Source organism: Fusarium redolens (genome assembly GCF_020744475.1).
Source record: "Fusarium redolens strain MPI-CAGE-AT-0023 chromosome Unknown BKA55scaffold_5, whole genome shotgun sequence".
Lineage (NCBI taxonomy): Eukaryota > Fungi > Ascomycota > Sordariomycetes > Hypocreales > Nectriaceae > Fusarium > Fusarium redolens.
The window spans coordinates 39,061-64,974 of record NW_025763668.1 but is presented as its reverse complement, the minus strand read 5'-3'; the positions used below and the strand labels follow the sequence as shown (position 1 = coordinate 64,974).

General features: G+C 50.3%; 4 protein-coding genes across 4 annotated transcripts; 2 read left to right on the top strand and 2 right to left on the bottom strand.

The window, feature by feature from the left end:
- Positions 1–687: 687 nt before the first annotated feature.
- Positions 688–15,045, bottom strand: BKA55DRAFT_507063 (uncharacterized protein; the record flags this gene model as incomplete). Its single annotated transcript, XM_046187317.1, has 2 exons — positions 688–14,643; positions 14,707–15,045. The coding sequence occupies 2 exons, from the start codon at positions 15,043–15,045 to the stop codon at positions 688–690; spliced, it is 14,295 nt and encodes a 4,764-aa protein (XP_046051537.1).
- A 609-nt stretch (positions 15,046–15,654) lies between these two features.
- Positions 15,655–16,953, bottom strand: BKA55DRAFT_505446 (acyl-CoA N-acyltransferase; the record flags this gene model as incomplete). The annotated part of the gene is made up of 1 exon (XM_046187189.1): positions 15,655–16,953. The coding sequence occupies one exon, from the start codon at positions 16,951–16,953 to the stop codon at positions 15,655–15,657; it is 1,299 nt and encodes a 432-aa protein (XP_046051536.1).
- A 1,163-nt stretch (positions 16,954–18,116) lies between these two features.
- BKA55DRAFT_723513 (P-loop containing nucleoside triphosphate hydrolase protein) lies at positions 18,117–22,408 on the top strand (the record flags this gene model as incomplete). Its single annotated transcript, XM_046201052.1, has 3 exons — positions 18,117–21,651; positions 21,705–21,913; positions 21,971–22,408. 3 exons carry the CDS (start codon positions 18,117–18,119, stop codon positions 22,358–22,360), a joined length of 4,134 nt encoding a protein of 1,377 aa, XP_046051535.1. The 3' UTR covers positions 22,361–22,408.
- A 1,062-nt stretch (positions 22,409–23,470) lies between these two features.
- On the top strand, positions 23,471–25,692 carry BKA55DRAFT_561677 (uncharacterized protein). Its single transcript, XM_046192176.1, has one exon. It carries the CDS (start codon positions 23,608–23,610, stop codon positions 25,525–25,527), a length of 1,920 nt encoding a protein of 639 aa, XP_046051534.1. The 5' UTR covers positions 23,471–23,607; the 3' UTR covers positions 25,528–25,692.
- Positions 25,693–25,914: the final 222 nt, after the last annotated feature.

The window sequence follows — 25,914 nt, the reverse complement described above, 5'->3', positions numbered from 1 at the left end:
TCTAGTAAAGACGTATAAGACTTGGATATTTGCCAGAACACAAAACCAAGAAACTGCGAAACTGCGAAACTTCTATCAATTGACTTACTATTTGTATTATAAAAGGTCCATTGTGCCATTTCTATAACGACCTTACAACTATATTCCATCAATAACTTCTAATTCTCACGACAATAGGTTTAGCCCAGTGCCATGAGAGCCGAGGCTAGCTGAACTGAGAGCCATGAATTCTAGATGCCAAGTGCCACTTCAATTACAGCCTAATAACAACATCCACTCATGTCCCTTGGTTTCCCCACAATAGGCCATATCAGGTCTGGGGTATGATCATGAGACTTCAAAGCTTAAGTGTAATTGATGCGGTATTCAGATCGCACCTGGGGATGAATACGATAATCGACGCGGAGCATGAGCTTCCGACTACCGAATTCGTGCCTGGTCAGTGTGGGGAAGTATCCCGCGTATACCCGCCTGTGTGGTTAGTAGCATGGCCAATTAGGCTGTTAGCTGGCATTATGTCAGATTTATCCAGTGAGCGGTGAGCGCGTTGACGCGTTGAAGTACAGGGTATGACGAAAACAAATACATCGAAAAAGCTGTCTGTTAACAAGAATGAATAAACTATCTGGATATTGACATAAAAAAGAACAAGAATTACATAACTAACTTATAGAAGATAGATCATAATCAACCCTCTCGCTCTAAAACCCGGGAAAGCTCATCAAGGAAATGGTCCGCCAAATCAACAACCCTATCACGATCTCCTCCAAAAAGTGCTTCATCGCCACTTGCAGACATAGTAATACCACAACTTTCGCCAATGATGACATTGAAAAAGAAATGATGATCAGGCAAATGGGCCGTGTCAAGTCCCTCAATAGTAGAAATTGTAGATGACGGTTCTGTAGCGGTGAAGTAGTCGGAAGCGAGTGGCTCAGGGAGCTTATATCTCCCCAAAGCTTTAGGTCTTTCCACGACGTTCCAATTCTCGTCTGTTGTATGATCGCTGCGGTGGATGATGTTCAAATACGAGTTGAACCTGGGACTGAGCTTCCGAATGCCATCTGCCTGACTGAAGCAATTGAGTTGTGCGAGATGGTCCTGGATGGAGCCAAGTAGATTTTGAGTCGACGACTCCAAGTCGACAGAGAATGGCGTCATAGAAAGAGTCGGGATGCTCGCAGCAGTCAGATCGAGAGTTTGCATCCCATCAGGTGACGAAAGAGATCGAGAAGCATGGTTGAGACCAAAGGTAGGCCTTGTTCGTTGAGTGAAGTGCTGTAGCGTTCTTGCGTAGGAGAGAATGAGAGCTGCAGAGACTTGTGAGCTGCTCTTCTGTAACAGCAACCTGATGCTATTCTGCGGGACGATATTGGAGGTCGTCTTGAACTGCGGGCCAAGTGAAGATTGTATAGTATGCTCAACGTTGCGACCCAATACTGTTTCCTGGGCACCGGAAAGATGGCGCCTCCAGTATGTTTCCTCGGCGTCCGGTTGTCTTATTCCTCTGATACTCTGGACCACTTGCTCCAATGACTGACGAGTGTCTCGAATCTGGTAGCCGCTGAGAAGAGTGTTGAGGTCCTTTTCAATCATCTTGATACTCCATGCGTCATAAAGTGCGTGATGGAGTCTCAAGACAACCGCTTTACCGTCTGCAGCTTCTAGGAAAGAGAGGCGGACTGGAGGCTCCTTCAAGTCAGATGCCTTGGCATTTTCTTGGTTCACATGCTCCGCGATCAACTCTTCCACAGTCTTCGTTGCGTCTTGCAGGGCTATGAAGCGTGATTGGGCTGGCCACTGCTCTGACAGAGTGACTTGGTATAGCTCCGCAGGGGTCGTTCCAGATGCAAATGTGGTTCGGAGAACATCGTGAGTTTTGACAAGCGCAGACCAGCAGGCCGCAAGTAGTTCCTGGTCGAAGGTCTCGGGAAGTCTGTAAACCCACGGGGGCTCGAAGAACCTCTTCCCGTTGTGCAACCAAAGCTCAAGGTGAGAACGCTGACCAGGTAAGACAGGAATGATAGACTGGATGAGATGTTCTGGCTGTCCAAGGGTCTTGGCTATTGTCAACTTTAAACCTTCCTGAAGAGGCTCTAGTTGATGTTGAGTACCATTTGTCGTTGGCTTGCGCGAAGATGCTGGGCGTCGGATGATGTCGCGAACACTGGCGCCCTTCATGATCTCAAAGACGCTGACACTGAGTCTAAGTTGCTGTTTCAGAAGCTTCGATAGTCGTATGGCTAATATCGAGTCCAAACCAACGCTGATCAGTCTCGTGCTGTAACCGATTTTCTTTCCACCTCGCCTTGTCCCTATAACCGTCTCCACAAGCTTCAATGCTGCATCGGCTGTTGGAGTCAGGCCATTCATATCAGGCTCAGTCGGATCGCTTTTCGTCTCTTCTTGAGGCGGCGCAATCTTGACTGGGTCAAGGTACTTGGTGTCAACTACAGGCGCGTCAAGTCCATGAAGAACATGGTCCAGGGCTGCAACCAGATTCTTGCCGAGTGAATCAACCTGCTCTTGGGGCAACTTGGCCCTCAGCTTTCCGTTAAGGATATTGTCCCTGATATGGAAGCTCACGACGAGAGGGTAATCATCATAGGCTGGCCCAGTCGCGCCAGCATCTCCAGTCTGCACGGACTTGAACAGCTTCTCCGAGTCATCACTGGTATGTGAAGAACCAAGAACTCCGTCAAATACGAACAGACTTTGGAACAGTGTTGCCGGTATATTTGCCTTTTCGTGTCCTGATCTCCAGAACGTCTGGATCTTTCTCAGCGAAGCCATTGAATTGGTGCCTCTTGCACTGTCGATCTGCTTCTGTACAAGTGTCAAAGCCTGTGAGACATTGACGCAACCGTCGGAGTCACCTAGTTTCACTCTCAAGGGCACCGTGTTGATAGCGGGGCCAACAATGGCAGTATCGTCATCGGCATCAGCCGAAACCACTTCTCCATACACGACGTCAGCTTGTCTGTAGAGGGACTCACACATGACCTTGACCCAAGACAACTGAAGTGCTGCTTTGATGGTCACGCCGAGATCCCGGCATTTGGACTGGAGAAGCGACAGTTCACTCGTGTCTAAGCTGAAATGAACGGCAGATGATGCTCTGAGATCATTGCTGGGGAAGTCGAGTGGTGTGTACGTGTAGTCCCGAACGGCATCTGTCCAGTAGGAAATTGAAGCCCTTTGCGAACAGGCGACAGTTCTTGCAAACGGCCTGTACAGATGCCTCGGCTCGCCAAAACCACCAGAGAGGCCATTGTTGAGGCGTCGATGGTAGTAGTCTTGGAGGATACTCCAGACAGACTGGATAGAAGTTGCATCATAGAGAGCATGATGGATTCGCAAATGCACTCTACCGGGCACTGTTGGCTGAACCTCCCAACTGACGCGGTCGCTTTGCTCGGTGGGAGATACAATACCAACCCATGGTGACTCATCGTCATCAGTGAAAATGAATCGGGTCCTGAGGATCTCACATGCTTGAACCGTGTCTTTCGCAGCAGCGAAAAACTTGTCAAGACTAGGGGTATCATGTGCAAGAGCATGGTCAGACAGCTGGATGGCATGAACATAGGTGTATGCATCGCCTCCAGTGGCCAAAGATGCGCTGAGCATGCCCTCTTGGAGTGGCGTTGCAATGAACATAAGACTCTTGGCTAGACGCTCAAGCCTACTGTCATAGATCTCAGTCTCACTCAGCTTGCTACTGGTACGCTCGCTGCTGGGGTGAGAGTTGACACTGTTAGCTGAAGCAGACTTGGCCTTTGCATCCTGCAGTAGCTGTGCAACGCCTTTAATCGTTCGTGCTTTGATCACGGCGTGCGAAGACAGCTTGATTTTGTGCGACTTGTTGATCGACTTGACAAATGGGAGAACAGTGATGGAGTCAAGGCCCAGCTGGTACAATGACGTTGAGTCTGGCTTGGAAGACAACTCAGACGGATTGAGGTGGATGAAGCGACTGAGAATAGCTTGTACGTCAGCGAGTGTCTGATCGTAACTTCCCCCAGGTGTATCAGCTGAGGTGCTATCGCTTCGAAGGCCATTGGGGACTTGATCTGATACAGTCTTTGCAGTGAGAGGTGAAGTAACAACATCCGACACTCTGATGGTCTTGTCAGCGCAGCTGTACACAACCTTCTCGAAAAGTCGACCAATATCGTTGAGCTGCTCCGCGTTCAATGCTCCAGCGGAAGAAAGTGTCAACATGATCTTTCCATCAGCGTGAAGGTCCACATCAAACGCCAAAGCCATGTCGCTACTGCTACGAGTTGGTAAAGCGGTCATCTGTCCTGGTTCGGTGTCACTGGCCTCTTCACTGCCAGGCACGATATTGATACTCAGCAGACTGTCGAAAAGCTTGCCCTCCGATCCAGACCAGAGCTGGACCTTGTCGACGCTGACGAGCGGCATTGCACCTTGGCAGACATCAAGGTGAGATTTGTGAACTCTTTGAGCCAGTTGGGGTAGAGTCTCACTGAGGCTGTTGATGGTAGCGACTCGAATGAGAGTATTGAGGCATGGGCCAATAAAGCTGTCAACGCCGTTGGCAACTCCATCTAGTAATGGTCGGAGTGACATGATGAAACCATAGACAACAGATGGCTGCTTTGTGAGTTGGGCGAGGCATAAGGTGACAGCCAACTGGAAAGCGGACGATGCTGATACTGTTTCTCCAGGTACTGGGGAGTGAGTTTTGAGCCTAGCGTTGAGCTCAGAAGTCGTGTACCCAAGACAGAGAGTCTGACGAGCCATGGTACCACTTGTGTTGTTGTCATCAATAGTTCCAACGCGACATGGTTGAACGCCCTGTAGTTGTTGTTGCCACGAGCGTCTTGTAACCTCGAGTTGCTCATTCGATAGGTCGCAGTGATTTGAAATGCTTGACAAAGTTGCTAAGCTGTTGGTTGCAGCAAGTGAGGACATATGACTCTTGTATGCCGCTTCAAGTTTGTTCTTGAGTGCATCGATAGCAACACCGTCAAACAATGCATGATGAATCTTGAGTGACACGGTGATCTCGTCTCCTTCACTGCCAGAAAATTGTAATCGGATGGGAGGTCGGACATTCATCTTAGACACAATATCCGCTGGGTGCCCATGATCATCTAGAGGAGAAGATCGCAACGATCGAAGAACGACCTGGAAGATCTGGCCGTCATCTTCACGTTGAAGGAAGCAGGTTCGGAGCATTGCTTCCGAGGCAATGACCGCTTCAGCTGTCTTCTTCCATTTGTTGACGTCTGTGCCGCGACCAAGACGGTAGCTGAATTGTGCTACGTATGGAACATCATGTCCCTCGGCGTTCTCCCTTTCACTGAAGACACTGAGCCAAACGAGAGAGCGAGTGATCAGAGCGGACTGGAGAGGTAGGCAAGGAAGGACAGCTTCGATGTTGTCTGCATGAAGACCATCAGGAAGGGGGCCGAGGTCTGACATGTTGAAAGTCGGTGTTTGTCGATCGTCCGTGGATGGGGGTGTTGAGAGAGGTGTGCTGTTCGTAGGGCTACTGCTCTCGTGTTCATCAGCAAGTCGTGCGATATCTGCAACTGTACACGATGAAGACAGGAGATGCGTCATCTTCAACTGGGAAAAGCCACGCTTTCTTAGAAGAGAGACTAAGTTCACTGCGGAAAGACTGTCGATACCAAGACGATGGATGCTGCTGGTGCTCGACGCCTTGACACTGCCACCGACGGCCTCTTCCATAGCCGCAACAACGATCGATTCCTTCGCACTCAAGTTGGTCGTCGATCCAAGCGCGACTCCAGAGTTATTGCCATCCCCATCGTGATCTTGTTGAGTAGCTAGGAAGTCCTTCGCTAAACGCGCCAAGATCTTGGTATCAACCTTGCCAGAGGCGGCGAGGTATGGGATCTTGGAGACCCAAACAAGCGTTGGTACCATGAAAGCAGGGAGTTTTTGTTGACACTCGTGCTCGATCATCTCGAGTAGTGAAGTTGACTCCTGATCTTGGAGTCCAAGCAACTCAACCTCTTGTTCAGCCAGACCCTTTGGCCTACTGGTCTTCCTAGCTATGAAACCCAGCAGCTGTTGTTGCTGGCTTGAGCTATCATCTCCTGTAGAAGCAACCGTCGCTGCAAAGTCCAAGTCACGCTTATCACCTGCAACCTGCTTGAGGAAGCCAACGACCTCATCCAACTCAAGTCGCTGTCCTCGAATCTTGGTTTGCTGATCAGCTCTGCCAAGGAACTCGAGTGAGCCGTCGTTCATCATCCTCATCATATCACCAGTTCGGTAGACTCTCTTGCTGCTGCCGTCGGGGAGAGAGATAGTCTGGAAGCTCTTGGACTGTTCGATAGGACGGTTCAGATAGCCCATTGCCACCTGAGGACCAGCGATGCAGAGCTCACCTGGTTGGCCTCTTCTAGCAATGACAAGACTTTCACCATCGTTGTTGGGACATAGGAGCAAAGCTTCAAGACCTTGTAGAGGAAGTCCAAGATTGCGAGCGTTGGAGTCTTGGTGCACAGCATGGCCCAAACATCCAATAGTGACTTCTGTTGGGCCGTAAAAATTAAAGAGGACAGCTCGATCATCTGCCGACTGCGACCCTTGTGTCTGAGCCCACGTGTTCAAGAGCTCATTCGAGGCCTTCTCTCCGCCAGTTGTGACCACTCTCACAGATGGAACATCTTCAGGTCGTAGCCTCAGTTGGCTCAGCACTGAGGGAACAGATCCGAAATGCGTCACATTCAACTCATTGATCAGCTCCTTCAGATTGGCCATCATGGTTGTGCGGTCCTTTCCAATAACCACTCGATGACCAAGATGCCAGGGCACGAAAAGCTGCGTCAGATGAGGATCGAAAGCGCGGGAAGTTAGGTTGAGATACTTCCCAACACCGCCGAGTCTTGCAGTGGCGGGCGAGTGTTCAACCAATCGGGTGCTGAATGCAGAAATGAAGTGACAGAGGTTGCTGTTGGAAACTCGGACACCCTTGGGACGACCAGTAGAGCCTGAGGTGTAGAGAAGATAACCGCCAATACCAGTCGCTGATGGGATCTCAGATACAGGCCACGACAGTATGGTATCGATGCCATCACTCGTGTCAGGGAGCAGCAGCAGAGGGGGGCCACTGGCATCATCAAGTCCCAAGTCACCGACAAGTTCGTCGGTTGTTATCACAAGCTTGGCACCCGCATCTTGAATGAGGAGCTGTTTGCGAGCTGGAGGAAGATCCTCATCGACAGGAAGATACACGAATCCAGCACTGAAAATAGCCAGAGTGACTGCTAATGACTTGATATCTCTACCAAGACACATAGCTATAGGGTCATCAGGCTGTAGACGAGCCTCATGCTGGACCAGCCTTGTAGCAATGGTATTGGTGAGCTTGTCGAGTTGGGCGTAGGTAATGGTCTTTGAAGCAATCTCCTCGTCATCCTCCTTAGACTGGAACATCACTTCCTCAACGGCGACCCAATCTGAATGCTCGGATGCGTGGAAGGAAACATCTCGAGTCGGATTGGTAGCTTCTGTCTCTTCAGTGAAAGCTTCACCACTGATGGACAGAAGGCTCTCACTCATTCTGTTCTGGAGCTGAGTCAAGGGTGCTTTCGGGGCCTCGACCATGGCTCGCGCTTGGGCAAGGATTTGGTCTAGCAAAAGGTCCAACTGTGCCTGAGAAATGCGACGTCCATCTCCAGTGAGCTCAATCGTTCCGTTGGCCTCAAAGATGTTCAATGCTAGTGGATGCTCAACGTTGAGCGACAATGCCTGACCAACCTCCTTGAACATGGACTGACTAGCATCCACTTGGTTATCTTCTGATGCGGGATGGTACACAAAAAGACCTGGGAATGGAGCATTGCTACTACCGCTTCCTCGATTGAGCATTTTCTTGACATCCACTGGATGAAGATTGTGTGTACTCTGGAACACTTGTGCTGACTCGGTAGACATCTCCTTCCACAGTTCCTCCGCTGAAGCAGAATTGGAGCGAACAATGAGAGGCAACGTGGCGATTGCAGGACCAACAACTCGAGTGAGATCTGGGTGGAGGGCTCTCTGTGAGATAGTATGACCGAGTACGATGGCATCGAGTTCGAGGTATGAGGCGAGAACACAACCAAAGGCGGATTGGAGTAGTGTTGGAAGTGCAACTGTAGAAGTAGATTGAAGGAATGGAACAGGAATGCCTTTCCTCGACATCAGAATCTTCTGGACCTGTTTTTGTCGGGATTGAGTGAGGTCAGGGAAAGGCGCATTCAACGTGCCTCCAGTGGCCGTTTTGCTGATCTCATCCAATCGGCGATTCCATAGCGCAGCTGCTTCATCTCTCTTGGATGGAGTCGGCAACAGCCCAAGGCCGAGACCACTCTCAAACTGCAAAACTCGGCTTACATTCTCAACAGACTCCATGTTATACAACTTCGTGACAGTCTCCAGGAAAACTTCAGACGCCACTGCATCGTAGAGGGCGTGGTGCATACTGAGCATCATCTTCTTGGTGTCCTCGACAAAAACGACAGCCCATGGTGTCTTGGTGGTAGTTGTTGGAGACAGCCCAAGCTGCAACTTCTTGGCCAGTCCACTGAGACTTTGATCCTCCTCGGAGCGAATCTGAGACCAGTGCAAGCTTGGCGTTCCTCGAATCAACTGGAGAATCGTAGAGTGAACACCCTTCTCACGAGCCCACGAGACTGTGTTATCGCTGCCATCTACGTCCAGTTGAGTCAAGGGTACAAAGACAGTTCGGAGGATATCGAAGCGCTTGGCTGCGGCAGTCCAAGCTCTCTTCAGCTGACGTTCATCGAGATCGTCCAAGTGGCTGAGATCAAACACGCGATGCGCCCAGTAAGCTTGTGGCTCGAGCATAGTCTCGACGATGAGGGACTCCTGCATGGGTGTTGCTGGTAGGATGTACTGCGTATCAGAGGGTCGCATGTCACCCTTGATGTTATCAGTAAGAATCTGCTTGATGGACGCGAGCCATGATGTTTCTGTCTCGTTTGTTTGGGCAGATGGTTCATCCTCCTCAGCTTTCTCTGGCATCCGGCTGAGCGTGACATCGACCAGCTCTCCCAGAGAGTCACACCTCATGAGATCTAGGACTCCAACTTGACACTTGAGCTCTCGCCTCAACAACCAAGCAAGCTTCGTAACTTGTAGTGAGCTGAGACCAAGACCGGCCAAACTGTCATCCGGGGAGAGGTTCTCCATTAGGATGTTGAAGTGTCCGGCGATTGTCTCAAGAATGGAGAGTTGGTTCTTCGTCCACTGCTGCTGGGTTTGGTGCCTCTGTCCTTGAGCTTGTGTCGAGTCATCTCTACCAGCCAACACGTTGAGATCCGACTCTGCGTAGATAGCCTGCAGCGTCTTGCGGTCAACCTTGTTTGAAGCAGTTCTCGGCATGGTCGTATCCAGAACAACAACGTGACCAGGCACCATGTAAGCAGGCAAAAGGTCTTTGGCCCGCTTGAACACCTGGGATCTGATCTCAGCAGTGTCAACATCGCCAGTCTTGACCGAGACAAACGTGACGACGACTTTGTTGTTATTGCCAGCGGATGCACCCGGGCGTTGGAGGTACAATGTCTCGACATGTTCAACCGCAGCATCGTCATCCTTCAGACTTGCACATGCTGCGCTGATCTCACTGAGTTCAATGCGGATACCAGTAATCTTGACGAGATCGTCGTTTCGACCGAGAAACTCAAAGCCATGGTCGTTCAATCGCACGAGATCTCCGGTGAGATAGATACGCTCGTCGATGCCTGGACCTCCCTGGATGAATGCTTTGGTAGTCTTGGCCTCGTTTGCAAGATATCCCTTGCCGACTTGTGCACCGCCCAGGGCTAGTTCGCCAACTCCGTACCGAGGAACAAGCTCCCACCGTTTCGTACCTTGTGAAGTCTCAACCTCGCGAACAGCGTAAGCCGTGCAGTGATCCAAGGGATAGCCAACATTGGCCGCTTTAGCTGTGTCTCTACTCTTGCCGAAGAACTGTCGCATTGTAGAGACGACGGCGTTCTCAGCTGGGCCGTACGTGTTGTATGCACGAGTCGTAATGTCAGGATGCGCCCAAGCCTCAGCAACGTCTTCTGTCAGCTTCTCGCCAATAAACGTGACGTACTGAAGGGTTGAGCCCTTGAGTTCCTGAACCGCAATACTAGCTCCAAACGAAGGTGTCAGATGAGCGTGAGTTGGGCGAGACTTCCAGATGAATTCAGTGAATGTGCCCAAGACCAGCTCTCTGGTACCGCTGATGACACTTCCTGCCAAGCCCCAGGTGTAGAACAGGTCTTGTACAAAGACATCGAAGCTGTAAGCGGAGAGTTGCAGGGTTCGAACCTGCTCACGATCGTCGTGCTCGACAAGGACTTGCAGGTCTCTCATCGCTTGGGCCGCAGCGCTGTGCTGAATCATGACACCCTTGGGTTCTCCTGTAGTGCCAGAAGTCCATAGAAGATATGCCAAATCTTGTCCGGTAATCTTGGAGACGCTATTGCGGGGCTTGGCTCGAACAGAGGACTTGTGGCCGTTGTAATCATCGACAAGAATGACTTGAACATCTTTGAGTGCGTCTTGAGCGAGACAAGGCTCTACGAGAGGCAACGACTCAGTGGTTGTGAGAAGCACTTTACTCTGCGCTCGAGCAATGAGCGACGTTCGCCTTTGCACAGGAGACGTTGTGTCAATAGGACACCATGCAGACCCAGCCTTCAAAATGGCCAAGACAGCTACATAGAGCTCGACACTGCGCTCCATGCAAATGGGAATGATGTCAATGTCTTGCTCACGCAATATGTTGGCTAGACCGTTGGCTCTAGCATCAAGCTCTGCGTAGCTCATCTCGATAGGAGCTGAGTCGAGTGAGGAGTGGAAACTCAGAGCTAAGAGACCTGGAGTTGATGCAGCCTGATCCTCGAACTGAGCATGTAACAGTTGAGCTCTATCACGATTCTCTCGACTTGTCTCGTCCAAGCATTCTTCTACCACGGGGATGGTCCCCTCGGCAGACAGCAGGCTTCTGTCGATGCTTGCAGGTAGACTCTGTACCAGGTCATCAGGCAGTGACTTCAGGATAGTCTCAGTGAGTGCTGCAAACTGTTTGACGATGCATGCTGCAGAAGTGTCTGAGAATGTCTCGTCACGATACGTCAACTTGAAGACGACATCATCGAACCTCCCATTCCTGTCTGGCGAGTTCGGATTCGTAGGAAAGACCTCGGCAAACATGGCAAAGTCGTAGCGTATAGCGGGATTGGAGATATCGGTCCAAAGCAAAGGTGCTTTGTCTGCTCCATCAGCTTCGGGCTGGGGGTATGCTTGTAAGGCCAGTGCGGTGTTATATGGGAGTGTCTTGAAGACGCCGAACGATGTATGTCTGTGACTTTGAGCGAATCTGGAATTATGCATCAGGCTGCTGACGAGTTGCTTGAGAGTCTGCGCTTCGGGCAAGCCAACCCGACAAGGCACAACAGAGAATGTTAGACCATGGACAAATTGGTCATGACCTGAAAGAACGCTGCCAAAGGTCACGTCATCGGTGTCTGCCTCGGATAAGATGTGTAGAAGCATGGCCCACGACGCTTGGAGGATTGTGAGTGGAGACCCTCCCAGTGCCCTGCTCTGACTCTCCAGAAGCTCCCAAGAAATTGAACTGATATGTTGGACCATGGCATGATGACGAGTCTCTGTTGAGTCCGGCTTGACATTGTTACCGCTGATGGCCCCGAGCGGCTCAGTCTCCCATCCTTCCAGAGTCTTCTGCCACAGTTGGTCTGTCTCTGGATTGACATTTAAGGCCCAGTCAAACACGGCTTCGTATATTCCTTGGCGTGAAAGCGGCTCGAGGCTGGCGTATTGACGAGCAATATCAGTCATCAGTACTTCAAGTGAAGGACCGTCGCAGATGCAGTGAGCAGCGCTGATGATCAAAAGAGCACCACCCTCAGCCTCCTCAGGTTCAATGATCTGTACATGGTACAATCTGTGGGACTCGAGACTGAGTGTCTCTTCAGCCAGATCCAGCCAACTTTGCAGGTCGCCAGAAGTGCTGTCAGCACTGGCTAGCCTATGAGCAATCCAGCTCGAGTTTCCACTCAGTCTCTGCCATGCTTCTGGCGTTAATACTACCTGAAGGAATGGAGAGAGATCCTCGTCACAAGGAAGCATTGCAGTTCGATAGATGGGCTGTCTCGACAACGTCGCCTCAGCAGCGTCCTTGAGAGCTGGTACTGAGACACCTGGCTTGAGTGTGAGCGTAGTATGGCTGATGTAGTTCCGCTTGTCCATAGCGAAGCTCACTGCCAATTGACTCTGTGTGCTAGTTGCGGGCAAAATCATCTCAATGTCGGGCTTGGTAAGGTTGAGTTTGTCCAGGACTTCCGATGTATGCTTCGTGGAGAATGCTTCAAGTTGAGATCTTGTGCTAGCTTGCTTGCTGGTCTTGGTAATGGAGGTATCAAGGCCTTGGCTGCCAGGGAAGAATACTGAACGAACCGTGGCGCTGTTGTCGAGAAGTAGTGCCAGCGATGGCTCAAGTTGAGGGTTTTGGGACCCTGGCCAGCGCTTCCTGATGTCTCGTAGGATCCTCATTGCACGGAGACTGTCAATACCTGCCTCGACGAGGGCTGTCTTAGCAGTGATGGCAGGACTTGAAGTAGACGAGTCACTGAGAACATTGCTCATGATTGAGATGAGCTCCTGCTCAAGCTCGGCATCTTGAGGATCTGCCAGAGGTTCAATGCTCTGAGGTAGGTCTCGGTGGAAAGTCTCTTGGCTACTAAAGTCGGTCTTCAACATCTCGTTGACCAGTGCCAAAGCTGCTTTTCGATCTGCCTTGCCTGAAGCAGATCTCGGAAGCGCGTCGACTTGCAAGATCTTGAAAGGTCTCATGAAGTCGGGAAGATGATGCTGAGACGTCTCCAAACACGCCTGGTGGATAATCTCGAAGCTATCCTTTGGATCAATGACAATCAGGCTAACGACCTTCTCCGAACCTGCTTCTGCACCCTGTTTCCAGACGCAGGAAAGAGTCTCCTTGACACCAGGGACCTTGCTGGCCAGAACACTCTCAATCTCACCCAACTCAACACGTCGCCCACTGAGCTTGACTTGATCATCAGAGAGTCTGCCCAGAAACTCCACCACGGGAGAGCCGCTCTGGTCCCAGACAATTCTGGCTCTGTCACCAGTCTTGTATACGCGGCCCCATCGGGGGTCATCTCGGAATGACGCAGCTGTTTCGTCTGGACGGTTCAAGTAGCCCACCCTGCTCACTTGAGGCCCAGTGATGACAAGTTCTCCGACTGCGCCCATGGGGAGAGGCTTCAAGCTCTCGCCAGGTTGAAGAATTGGCTTGTGCTGGACAATAAGAGCGCCACAAGTCGCTAATGGTGTCCCGATAACGGATCCTCGTTGGTTGTCAGGCACATGGGCTTGAGCAAAACAGTAAATAGCCGTCTCAGTAGGTCCGTATCCGTTATAGATGCCTCTGGGTACTTGGCCGGGTTCTTCCTTCGCAGTCAGGTTGTAGGGAGCAAAGTTCTGGAGAAGTCGAGCGTTCAAGGTCTCGCCACCGACCATGAGTCCGCTGATTGAAGAGGGATCAAGCAAGCTGGCGAAGCTAGGCGTTATGTTCGTGATATCAGCTTCCAGAGTCGTAACAACCTTGTCGATGTTTTGCAGAGTAAACTCGCGAGGTGCACAACAGAGCGTTGAACCAGTGCTGAGAGTCCAAAAGATCTCAAAGAGGGAGATGTCAAAAGTCGGTGCAGCGCCTTGAAACCACCTGACAGGCTTGGATGCGGGGGATGGTCGAGGGAAACCGTAGTGGGCGCTCAGGGAAGAGATGGTGCATGACGCAGAGAGATGACTGACGGCTACTCCTTTGGGCAATCCAGTTGTTCCTGATGTGTACAGAATGTAGGCCAAGTCGGTCTCGCTCATTGTTACCGGCGTTGGCTGTTGCTCTGCCTCAGTATCGCATGCATGGAGGAAAGGAGTCACGTCAATAGTCTCCATCGAGGAGTTGACAAATGAGGGCATTTCAGATTCCATCAATGCCACTGTTGTAAGTAGTGCAGATGGCTTCAAATCTGCCACCAATGCCTCCTTTCTCTCTCTAGGCGCATCCATGGCGATGGGGCAAAAGGTTACTCCCGCCTTCAGAGCGGCCAAATAGGAGATGTAGAGCTCTGGGCATGGGCCCATGAGCACAGCAACCGTCTTGAGAGACTGTTTCGACTCTTCACTGGCTTTCACAATCTTCTCTGCCAATGCTGTCGCTGCATTTGCGACCTGACGATATGTAAAGCTAACGCGACTTCCACTCTCAAGGTCCGTCAGATAGTCGATAGCGACGCTCTCGGGTCTCTCAGCTGCACACCTCTCAAACTGGTGATGCAGAAGCGAACTTTTCGCACCATCGTCGGTTGAAGTCTCATCTTCGTGAGCGAGAGACAGAGGACCAGATCGTGGGGGAAAGTTGAGAACAGAAGTTTGAGTCCATTCAAGGCTTGCGTTGTGCTCTTGATGCACCGCAGTAATAATGTCGTCTAGCATGCAGCCAAGAGCCTTCAGAGCAACCTCAGGGATGGTACTGGCATCCGTCTTAAGTTGAACTTCATGTTGTTCTCCTATGTGAAGTTGAAGGATCTAACCAGAATATCAGCATATAAATGAACCCTTGACATTTTTGAACTAGCCAATGTCACTCACCTTGCCTTCACCAATAGAGAAATCGGATGGAATATCTTGATCATTCTCAAGTTTAACGAAACGAAAGCTATCGACTTCCTTCTTCTCAGAACTCGAATATTGAGCAAAGATAAAACCACCTCGCTTGGAGTCTTGAATACAAAACGTTTCCCCCTCATCAAGAATGACAAGATGAGACACAAGCTTCACAAATGCCTTGATGGCGGTTTCTTCATCGGGTCTTGGCTCAACAGAGCTGATCCAGCTAATTGGCTGAGTTGCCCCCGTCCATTGCTGGTGAGTATGCAGTGGCCGAAGCTGCGTGACTGGAAGCCGTGTCATAGACATTGCGTTATCCATAGTGTTGATAATATCCTTGTCTTACACCAACACGTACGTGTAACAGCCGTAGTTCGTGACACTTTACTGTGGTGTTTACCAGATCATCAACAGACACAGGGTCTCTGTCACAAAACCACCAAGTTACGTCGGCCGTTATCGCTCGGCAATCTTAGCACGGCACTCAACCACACTGATGACGATGTCCACCTCAATGAAGCTAGAAACTTTCCTTCAGCACAGTGTGTCATGGCGTATGGATCCAAAAATGGTAGGTAGTTACAGTGTCCATATTCGGTGAAACGTCCGATCCCTACTTACACCCATAATTCATCTCGGTCAGCGTAAGGGAGTGGGGGTCTGATGATCTGATAAGATTACGGTTACCTACAGTGCAAACAAAAATAAGCTCGCTTAGCCCCGGGGACTCAATGCAACCAACCAACTTTAACAAGTTTTACGTTATTTTTCCGAAGATCTTAGCCACAATGGCAATAGCTGCATCAGATAATTTTTACTCATCACGGTCTATACGAAGTTACGTCATGGAAATTACAATTGCAAAAGAATGTCTCAAATTTCAGGGTCCGGTCTGTCGATCTACCATGCTAACGAACTAAAGCCCCCATTTTAGACAAAATGCGCCTCCTGGAAAAATCGCTCACGCTGCAGGGCGAACAGCATAGCCGTCTTGTGCGGTAGGTGGAATCGCTTCTTCCTCTCCTGCGGCAAAAACCTGTCCTGGATCTGAACATGGTTAAGGTCATATTCAGGCTCGGCTATCACCTGCTTAGTGCGAGGGTCGCGCAGGAAGCAGCAATGCTTGATCGACGTGGCGACAGCCTGATATCTTTTGCCGCCACGGAAACGCTCTTCTCCCACTATAATGTGAGAGTTTTGGTCGTGCTCGCCCACTGTGATGTTGCAATTGGACCCAAAGAAGCATGCTGCGTTGTCCTCCATGACCCATCCAATCTCGGTGTATCCTGCAAGTTCTCCGTCCCACTCAAACACACATGACATGGTATGAGGGTCTTCTAGTTGCTTGGCAAGGTATGCTCGATGATGCTCGTCTGGTCCACGCTCCTTCCATGCTTTGTTGACTCGGTCTGAGTTTTGCCATCGCTTGTATGTCTCGAAGTGGACGGGGTTGGACGCGTCGATGTGTCGGATTTGTAACTGCTGACCAAGCTCAACGATGAAGCGGGAGTAAATGACAGTGCCCGGCTTGGGCTTGGGAGGTCGAACGGGATGAACGGTGCAGACGTTGCCCTTGCGCGTGAAGCCCAATTGACTTGCAAAAACACCCATTGTGCCATTGAAGCCAGGGAATGATGTCACTTCAGGTCGTGATTGAAGCCAATGCTGTGAGTCTGGTGCTCCAGCGCCTTGCCAGAATGCATCGTGGGAGAGCCAGTAAATGGTCTCCCGGGGAGTTGTAGTAGGTGAGAATGGTGACAGCACACCTAAGCCAGTGCACTTGATGTATTCTCCGATTCTTTGACTGTCGACGGAGATGGCGATCAAGTCATCGTCTCGGTGATCTGGGTGCAGCCACAGAGCGTAGACTGATGCCCAAGTCAATGCAAGGTCTTGCTGTTTACCGTGAGATGCAAAAGGCGAACGAGGATCGGCGACGTCAGAGTTCAAGATCTCTAGCTCAAAGACAGGACCGAATTGAGCTCTGTTGTCATTGACCATAGCTGGTGATATTCTGGTCTCTCGACCATCCATTGACCATCGCGCCAATGTAGTATCGCCGGATCCAACGAGATAGTCATTTCCATCGCCATGGCCAGTATTGGCAATCCAAATGTTGGTTTCGTCGTCGGGGAGTCTGAATGAGGTCTCTTTAGAAGTGTCCCAAGCTTCTTTTGGTGGCGTCGGATTACGTGGGGGAGCAACAGAAGTGCTGCGGTCAGTAGTCATGCTGGGCGACAACATCTATAAGTGTCATTAGTTGAAAGCCAAGACGAGGACAAGATAAGCAAGTGGACTCACAGAGATAAGGATAGTGTTTATTGAAGTGTGATTGCTGGATTTACGAATAATCAAGAGACTTGTTGACCAAGATATGGAAGAAAGCCAGGTGTTTTAATACAGATTACCTTCACTCTGTTTGGTCAGCTTGATACGATGATCATGCTCAAAAGAGTTACTAGCTTAACTTCTACGTTTCATTCACAATCTCAGTCAGCTGCGGCCGATGAGGCAGTTCATTATGTGACATGACATGCGTGCCCCAGATCATTCAATCCAGGGTAGCTCAACCAAGCTTCAATATCTCATATGCACCATCATGTCCTAGTCTGACCTCGTAGGATTCCTACACTGTGGCCCTTTGTAGTATTATCACTCCGCTATTCACAGTCATTTCACAAGAGATGTGAGCATAGCCGGTACAAGAAACCGACGGATGTCCTCGGTAAAGAAACCGTCCTAAACGAGAACGAAAAATCCACCAACATCATACGCCACCAAAACCTTTATGTTTGTTTCACCGCAACGAGCCGTCTTTCACATGCCGTTTCTCATAGGTCAATTCTTGACACATTATGCATAAGTCGCCCCGAACCGTGTGGAGATCGGCATTTTCTTTCTCCTTTTAAGTGGGATGAAGTGCCGGGGTTAAACTCGAATGAGGAAGCCGACCGTAAGCTTATTTAGATTCCTCGCTTCGTATCCACTGCAGCACGTTACATAAGCGGAGAGCGGTTAAGCCTTTCACAGTGAGAAAGAACAGGCTAGACAGGATCCAAAACTGGAAGAGGCAGCCACCTAGATCAACGGCTTGAGGAAGGTGATGGAAGCAAAGACTGTTGAGGCGTCCGCTTTTGCATCCACTCATACTCCTCTTGGCGTATAACCTGCGATGTAACCTTGAATGGAATTATTGCTGATCTGCACACCCTACTGAACGGAGTATCCACACAGTTTTTGCATCCTGTTCTGGGAGATCCCTCCGAATACGGACCTACAGGCATGAAGCGGACACTGGCTCTTGGCCCGCCTGGACCTTGGTGACAGAGCTATCGACGTGCCCTTTGCCGAGTGAGACTTGTTCGCGAGAAGCAAGTTTGGCTTCAACCACCATGGCAAGCAACGATGGGAAGAGCTTCCCCCCAAGGAAGTGGCACAGAAGAGTACCGTTCCTATCAGCCAAGCCAATCCAGCAGAGACTTACAGCGCCAAAGTCCCCTACACCAGGCAATGTCGAGCATCAAAATGAAGACAAGCTTCCTCTACCCGAGCTTCAGGCAAATTGGCTGTCAATTTTGACCTTCAATTGGCTAGGTCGCCTTTTGCGAACGGGCTATACAAGACCTCTTCAAGCAGATGATCTGTATGACATGCCCAGCAACAGGTTGGCAGAAGACCATGCAAATCGCCTCGAAGAAGCATGGGCTGCAAGACTTGCTACAAATCGAGGACGAAAGCCTGTTATTTCATCAAACCCGTTCTCATGGAGACCATTCTGGGCAAGACATACAACTGATACAACTGTCTTGACCTTGGCTCTCAATGATGTATGCTTCAAATGGTTCTGGCTTGGCGGAGTCTTCAAGTTAGCTGGAGACTTGTCGCAAATTCTATCGCCTCTTCTCATCAGATTCCTTATCGCCACATTATCCGACTCATCGCAACAAGGTCTTCGTTCAGGCTTTGGCTACGTCGTCGGACTCTTCCTGCTTCTAGTCTTCTCAGTCACCTCAAATGTTCATGGCTTCTATCGCTCTTACACGACCGGTGTCTTGCTCCGTGGTGCGTTGATGCACGTCATTTATCGAAGAGCCACGACACAACTCAGCGAAAAGGCCAAGCTCAAACATGGTCTCGGTACTGGAAAGCTCATGAGTCTCATCAGTGCTGATGTGACACGAGTTGACTTTTGCTGTGGCTACTTCCACGTCGCATGGACAAGTATCTTCCAGATGCTGCTATGCTTCGCTTTGACCGTGTGGACAATGGGGTACAGCGCTCTGCCGGGATTCGGTCTGCTTGCGTTATTGTACCCTCTTCAGTCTTTTATGATGGGCCGCTTACTTCGACTGCGACGGGGCAGCATGCCTTTCACTGACGCCAGAGTCAAAGCTGTTGTTGAAGCCGTTGCCGCTATTCGCCTCGTCAAGACGAACGCTTACGAGGAGAGCTTACTTTCTAAGATTGGAAAGTTGAGGTCTGACGAAGTCGTGTATATTCGCAAGAGAATGCTTCTCAGGGCTCTCAACACTGCGGTCTCTTACACGGCACCGACTCTTGCCTCGGTCGTCAGCATTGTTTGCTATGGAGCGACCAGTAAGAATGGCATGGACGCAGGCGTTGTCTTTTCCGCGCTTGCACTGTTCATGTTGTTGAGAACGCCTCTACAAGCTCTTCCAACAGCTCTGTCGGCTATTGCAGATGCTCGGGCTGCACTGGAGCGACTGGCGTTGTTTATGCTCGCTTCTGACGTGGACCCAACTTCCCCTTCATCCAGTCCTCAAACCAACTTTGGCTACTCTGCAGAGGAAAAGCAAGCGTCTGATATCGTGATCCAGGTAGAGGACGCCACTTTTGCTTATCACGATGACGCGCAGCTTCTGGCAGCAGAAGATGAGAGGGATGCCCTACAGGAACAGTCAGAGAGCAAAGCGACTAGTCAGAGCCAGAGACTGTGGCTCAACTCGTTGCTGGTGAAACGCAATCAGTTGGTCTGCATCGTTGGAGCGGTTGCATCAGGCAAGACCTCGGTCTTGAAGGCACTCCTCGGAGACATGCATCTCATTCAAGCACGCTCCTATCAGCTCAGCCTAACGACTTCCTCCTCTCAGATTGCCCTAGCTCCACAAACTGCATGGCTTCTCAGTGAAACGGTGCGAGAGAACATCATCTTCGGTAGACCTCTCGATCTCGCGTGGTATGATGAGGTTCTCACACGCTGCTGTCTTCATCAAGACATGAAGGCTTTGCCCGACGGTGACATGACCGTCGTCGGAGAGAATGGTGTTTCGCTCTCCGGCGGTCAGAAGCAACGCATCAGTCTTGCGAGAGCTATCTATGGCAGAAGTCCACTCCTCTTCCTTGACGACTGTTTCTCCGCTCTGGACGCTCACGTTGGTGCTCGTGTTTTCGACATGGTCGTCAATCAGGCACGTCGCAATAACGAGGGCACCATTGTGCTGGTTACACACTCTATTCCGTTCGCTAGACAGGCTGATCATATCGTCTACATGGAAAAGGGTCGCATCGCCGAGCAGGGCTCATTTGAGCAGTTGTCTGGTCGGAACGGAGCCTTTTCCCAGTTCGCAGGGTCCTCAACGCTGGTCTTGGACTCGGACTCAGACTCCGAAACAGCAGGGAGTGGTGATTCTGAGAAGGCTGTACCTGAAGAATCCAGCACCAAGGACTTACCGGCTGATGCAGCCAAGTCTGATCCTAAGGACAAGCAGGCAACCCAGACTCGCGGCAAAGAGGTGATGCAGACTGAAGAAAGAGTCGTCGGCTCAGTCAGTGGCCGAACATACATCCGCTACGCACAATTCGGCAACGCCTGGCTCACAGTCCCTCTTCTTATTCTCTCCATTTCGATCTACCAAGGAACCAGCGTCGTCTCACCGCTCTGGCTTAGCTGGTGGCAGAAGAACCAATACACCACCATATCCGAGGATGCATACATGGGAGGATACGCCGCTTTTGGAGCTGGGCAGTCTCTTGGTCTGTTCTGCATGAGTGCCACCTTTGCTCTGTTTTGCTTCTGGTGCTCTAACAAGCTTCACCATGCATCAATGTCCAAGGTTCTTCTTGCGCCTGTAGCTTTCTTCGATACAACACCTCAAGGTCGTATCACACATCGGTTCAGCAAGGATGTTGATGCAGTGGACAACGTGGTTGGTGAAACTCTGCGACTCTTCATCTCGACCTTTGTCCAGGTCTTGGGAACAATCATCGTCGTCAGCATCATTGTACCAGCTTTTCTAGCAATCGCAGCCGTTCTGCTGCTCATCTATACCTGGACGGGCATGTACTACCGCCCATCTTCACGAGAACTTCGTCGACTTAATAACCTGCTTCGAAGTCGCATCTATGAGCATTTCGGAGAGTCACTCTCAGGTCTTCCCACTCTCAAGGCCTTTGGTGCAGTCCCTCGTTTTGTCCATGATAACGCGCGCAAGATCGACACGGAGAACACGGCTTACTGGTTATCGGTCTCTTGTCAGCGCTGGCTGAACCTTCGTCTAGACCTTTGTGGTGCGACTCTTGTCTTGGCTGCAGGTTTACTGGTTGTTGGACTCCGCGGTACCATTGATCCTTCGTCTGGCGGTGTAGTCTTGTCCTACATAGTCACGGCTCAGGCTGTATTTGGTAACATGATTCGCCAAAGCGCCGAGATCGAGAACAATATGAACTCGGTGGAGAGGATGCTTCATTACGCCTACAACATCGAGCAAGAGCCTGCGCATCAGATCGACAACGTTGACAAGGAACTTAAGTCCCGCCAATGGCCGCATGCTGGTCATGTTCAGTTTCAGTCTTTCACCCTCAGCCATCGTCCTGGACTTGAGCCTGCACTGAAGGATGTCAACCTGGATATCAAGGCTGGTGAAAAGGTCGGCATTGTCGGCCGTACTGGTGCTGGCAAGACTACCTGTAAGTATTCAGCGAAGTCCTTTTCAGTCGACCGCGCACTAACATTCAAATAGTAATATCTGCATTGCTACGAATCACCGAACCTACGAGTGGCCGAATCCTCATCGATGGAGTCGACATTCACACGGTTGGCCTTCACCTCCTCCGATCAAGCCTCTCCGTCATCAGCCAAGATGCTGTTCTTCTAGCTGGTACCATCCGCTACAACCTCGATCCTTTTCAACAATACGAAGACGAGTGGCTGCAACAATGCCTGGACCGCGTGGGGCTCTGCCAATCCTCGAAAGAACAAGATAAAGAAACTGGGGAAAATGAGAAGCACGAGTCCGAGTCCGGCAGTGAGGGATCAAGTCTGAACTTAGACTCAGAAGTCAAAGAGAACGGCTCCAACATCTCCCAAGGACAAAGGTCTCTCATATCTATTGCAAGAGCGCTCGTTCGGAAGTCCAAGATTGTGATTCTGGACGAGGCAACGGCTTCTATTGATGGCAGAGCAGACGCGAAGCTTCAAGCCATGCTGAACGAGGTCGTTGGGGATGCAACTGTTCTTACTGTGGCTCATCGACTGGATACGATTGTTGCTACGTGTGATAAGGTGGTCGTGATGGATAGCGGCAGAGTAGTTGAGTTTGACACTATTTCGGAATTGTATGCCAGACCAGGCAGCGTGTTTAGATCTTTGTGCGATGCAGCAAAGATTTCCATTTAGTCACAGCCTTCGCAAGCAAATATTTCAGTTCGAGCCCATAGATCTTCTACCTAAATTTACTTAATTCAATGCTTCATTCATAGTTTCGGTCACGCGACCAGTAAATTCAAGTCACTGGAGGATTGCCACTGCGACAACGGGGTGCCAAAGATTGATAAGATCGTCTGATGCGATGAAAAGCTTGCTTACGTGTGCCAGATTGATAAGTGAACGATCTGCAATTGCCAAGACGAATGATCAAGGACATACTGCGTACCAATGTTACATGAACGACGTAGATGTTATTTTTGCAAACCCTGGTACATCACCGCTGCCAAGTCCTCGGTATTGAACCAGGTAAAGGGCCTCAATCTAGGTAAAGTTAATGCATTAGAATTTCTAGGTAAAGCGTCAGGAGCCGACAACATGAACGGTATAGCTTCTCATTGAGTTCAAGCCTGTCACATCGGAATGGAACGGACCAAAGAGATCTTCATGATGGACAAGCAATTGGCCACGCTGGTAACACTCTCATAATCTTAGCTTGTGATTGATAAAACCCCTGATTTGTCAAGAAAACTTTGCCTCTTCCATGAACCAACCAACGCATGTGAAGCGTCGGCGAGTTCCCTCTTCTTGGAATCTTGATCCATGGTTACAGCTGCATCAGAGACATGCCAGCAACTGCATGAAGCCAGGGATATTCTACTGTTTGTATAAATATGTGATACACTGTGCTCTTAGCTAGACAAGGCAGAGATCTTCATCCCGTCCCACACTACGGCCGATCCCTACTGCACGCTACCATCTGATTAGATGGACGACCAGTTGATAATCTTGGCTATCAACCAACGCAAGTGGATATGAAAAAGATCTGATAATTTTTAGACAAGCCGGACAAACCAAAAAAGACTCACCTGTTTCTGGTCCTCCCACGCCTTGGCTGACTCCACCCAGGCCGTAGCATCAGCACTACTGCAGTCCGTTGTAGGCATATCCTACCGAGCCGAGGACCGGCGACCGAGGGGTCCTGTAATCTGTACCTTGCACACTGTCTGTTGGTTCTGTCTTTTTCTCTCTGCAAATGGGGGCGACCAGCAGTTTTTGGAAGCTGCTGTAAAAAAAAAGTCAGGCGAGTCGGCACTACCGCTGCAGATTGAAGACTTTTCCCTTTCTTCTTCTCGTTTTATTCGGTTCTTCTTCCCTTCTTTTAATGCTACGTTGATCTACCGTCTTGGAGCGATCTACAGCTCATTCATCCGTCCAAAATGTCAGCGCCTAAACACCCCGAGGGCAGCACTGAGCCCCCCGCCCAAAACACGTCGCAAATGTTCGAACTCAACGAGAAAAAAGACTACGACGCGTCCAACTCGCCCGTCTCCGACGATGATAGCCATAAGGAAATCGGTGTAGGAAGGGTCGAGGCCTTCAACAAGGTCCTCTATCAGTCTGGCAAGAAGGGCAAGATCCTTCTCTGGCTTCTCGGTATCTCTATTGGTCTTACCATGTTCGCCTACGCTCTTGACATGGGTATCACGACCACAATCTTTGGAACGCTTGCGGCTTCGACTTTTGGTGTTCATAGTCAGCTTGGTACTGTCAATACGGCTGGTCAGATCATTCGTGCTATTAGCAAGCCTTTCATTGGAAAGCTTGCTGATATTACTTCTCGGCCTACAACTTACGTCGTGGTGCTCGTCTTCTACGCTGTCGGCTTTGCTGTCGCTGCTAGCGCCTCGGGCTTCACTGCCTACACTGTTGGTATCTGCTTCACCTCGGTCGGCAAGTCTGGTCTTGATCTTCTTAGCGACATTATCGTCGCAGACTTGACTCCTCTCGAATGGCGAGGCTTCTTCAGCGCTTGTCTTTCTCTGCCCTTCATCGTCACTGTGCCTGTCAACGGTTTCATCGCTGATGGCTTCTATGAAGATTGGCGATGGGGTCTCGGCATGTTCGCCATCCTCGTTCCCGCCCTTCTCGTCCCTGCCATTCTCACCCTCTATACCATGCAGCGACGTGGTGAGAAGGCCGGGATGGTCACCATGGCCGACTCCAAGGATGTTCGAATGGGTCGCACTGAGGCTACACCCAAGAATCTCACTTACTGGGCTAAGCTTGCATACCGAGGTCTGATTGACATTGACATCATTGGTCTCATTCTGCTTGGCTTTGCTTTCTCCCTCATCCTTCTGCCCATCACCCTGGCCAAGAGCGCAAAGGGCGGATGGAACAACCCCAGCATGATCGCTATGATCGTCGTTGGCTTCGTTGTGCTCATCTTGTTCGGTTTGTTTGAGATGTATCTCGCCCCCAAGCCAATGATGACCAAGCGTATTGTCAAGAACCGTGCATTTGTCGCTGGTGTCATCATTCACATCTTCAACCAGATGGCCTCTTCTGTTCGCAACACCTACTTCTCGTCCTACATCCTCATCATCAAGGAGTGGACTACATACCAATGGACCATCTTCCTTGGTATCACTACCATGGGTCTCTGCTTGGTCGGACCTATCGTTGGTTTGATCCATCGTGTCTCCCATCGCTACAAGGGTCTCATGATCTTTGGTGCTGCTGCCAGGATTCTTGGCTATGGTCTTCTCATTAGCCCCAACGGGATGATGACTCAGGATACTGCTCGTCTCGTCGCAGCTCAGCTCATCTTCTGTCTCTCTTCGCTCAACGTTGTTGGTGCCCGAGTTGGTGTCCAGGCCTCTGTTCCCCACGACGATATTGCTTCTCTCATCTCCATCATCACTTTGTGGTCTACTCTTGGATCTAGTGTTGGTAGTGCTGTTGCGACAAGCATCTGGACTGAAGAGATGGTTGCTCAAATGCACGTTGAGATGCCCAATATTGACGACACCACCATCGCCACCATCTACGGTAACATCAAGACTCTCAAGAAGTATGACTTCTTCGATCCCATCCGTCAAGGCTCTATCCGCGCCTACGCCATTGTCAACGGTCATATTACCATTGCTTCCATCTGCTTGTCCTGCGTTCCTCTCATCGCCTCTCTCTTCATGCCCAACTTCTATCTTGGCAAGCAGCAGAACGCTGTCAATAACAAGGGCCTTGATGGTGAGGTTGTCGACGTCCCAAACCAGAATGGACCGAGAGACGCAAACGCGACTCAGCAAGAGCCTGCAACATTCATGCAGAAGCTGGCTGCTCTGTACCGAAAGTAGATAATGCCAATTTGTGAGTGTAAGGCCTTCATGAGAGTCCGGAAGGGAACTCTTCGGATCATGGGATGATACAGCCACTGGGGCATTCTCGGTCGCCAGTCTCCGACACTCACTTACCACCATATTATTACCCCGAACCGTAGCTACAACTGCCTTAATACAATCACGACAGCTCACACTATGTGAGTTTGGAGTCAAGTTCAAACCATTTGCATATATCTTCAATGTTGCCAATTGATGTGACTTAATTTCATGAATCTTTTATCTTTTGGACTTATATTTGTAGCGCTTAATGCGTCCATTGAGTCAGCACGCGACAAGATCTCATCTCATCCGGTGGTGCCAAGAGTTGATCAGCTGTTTTTCGTCCACTAAGTCCAAGACTCT

What these genes read in the sequence shown, in the direction of transcription:
- BKA55DRAFT_561677 (XM_046192176.1), top strand. Translation starts at nt 23,608, where the DNA reads ATGTCAGCGCCTAAACACCCCGAGGGCAGCACTGAGCCCCCCGCCCAA.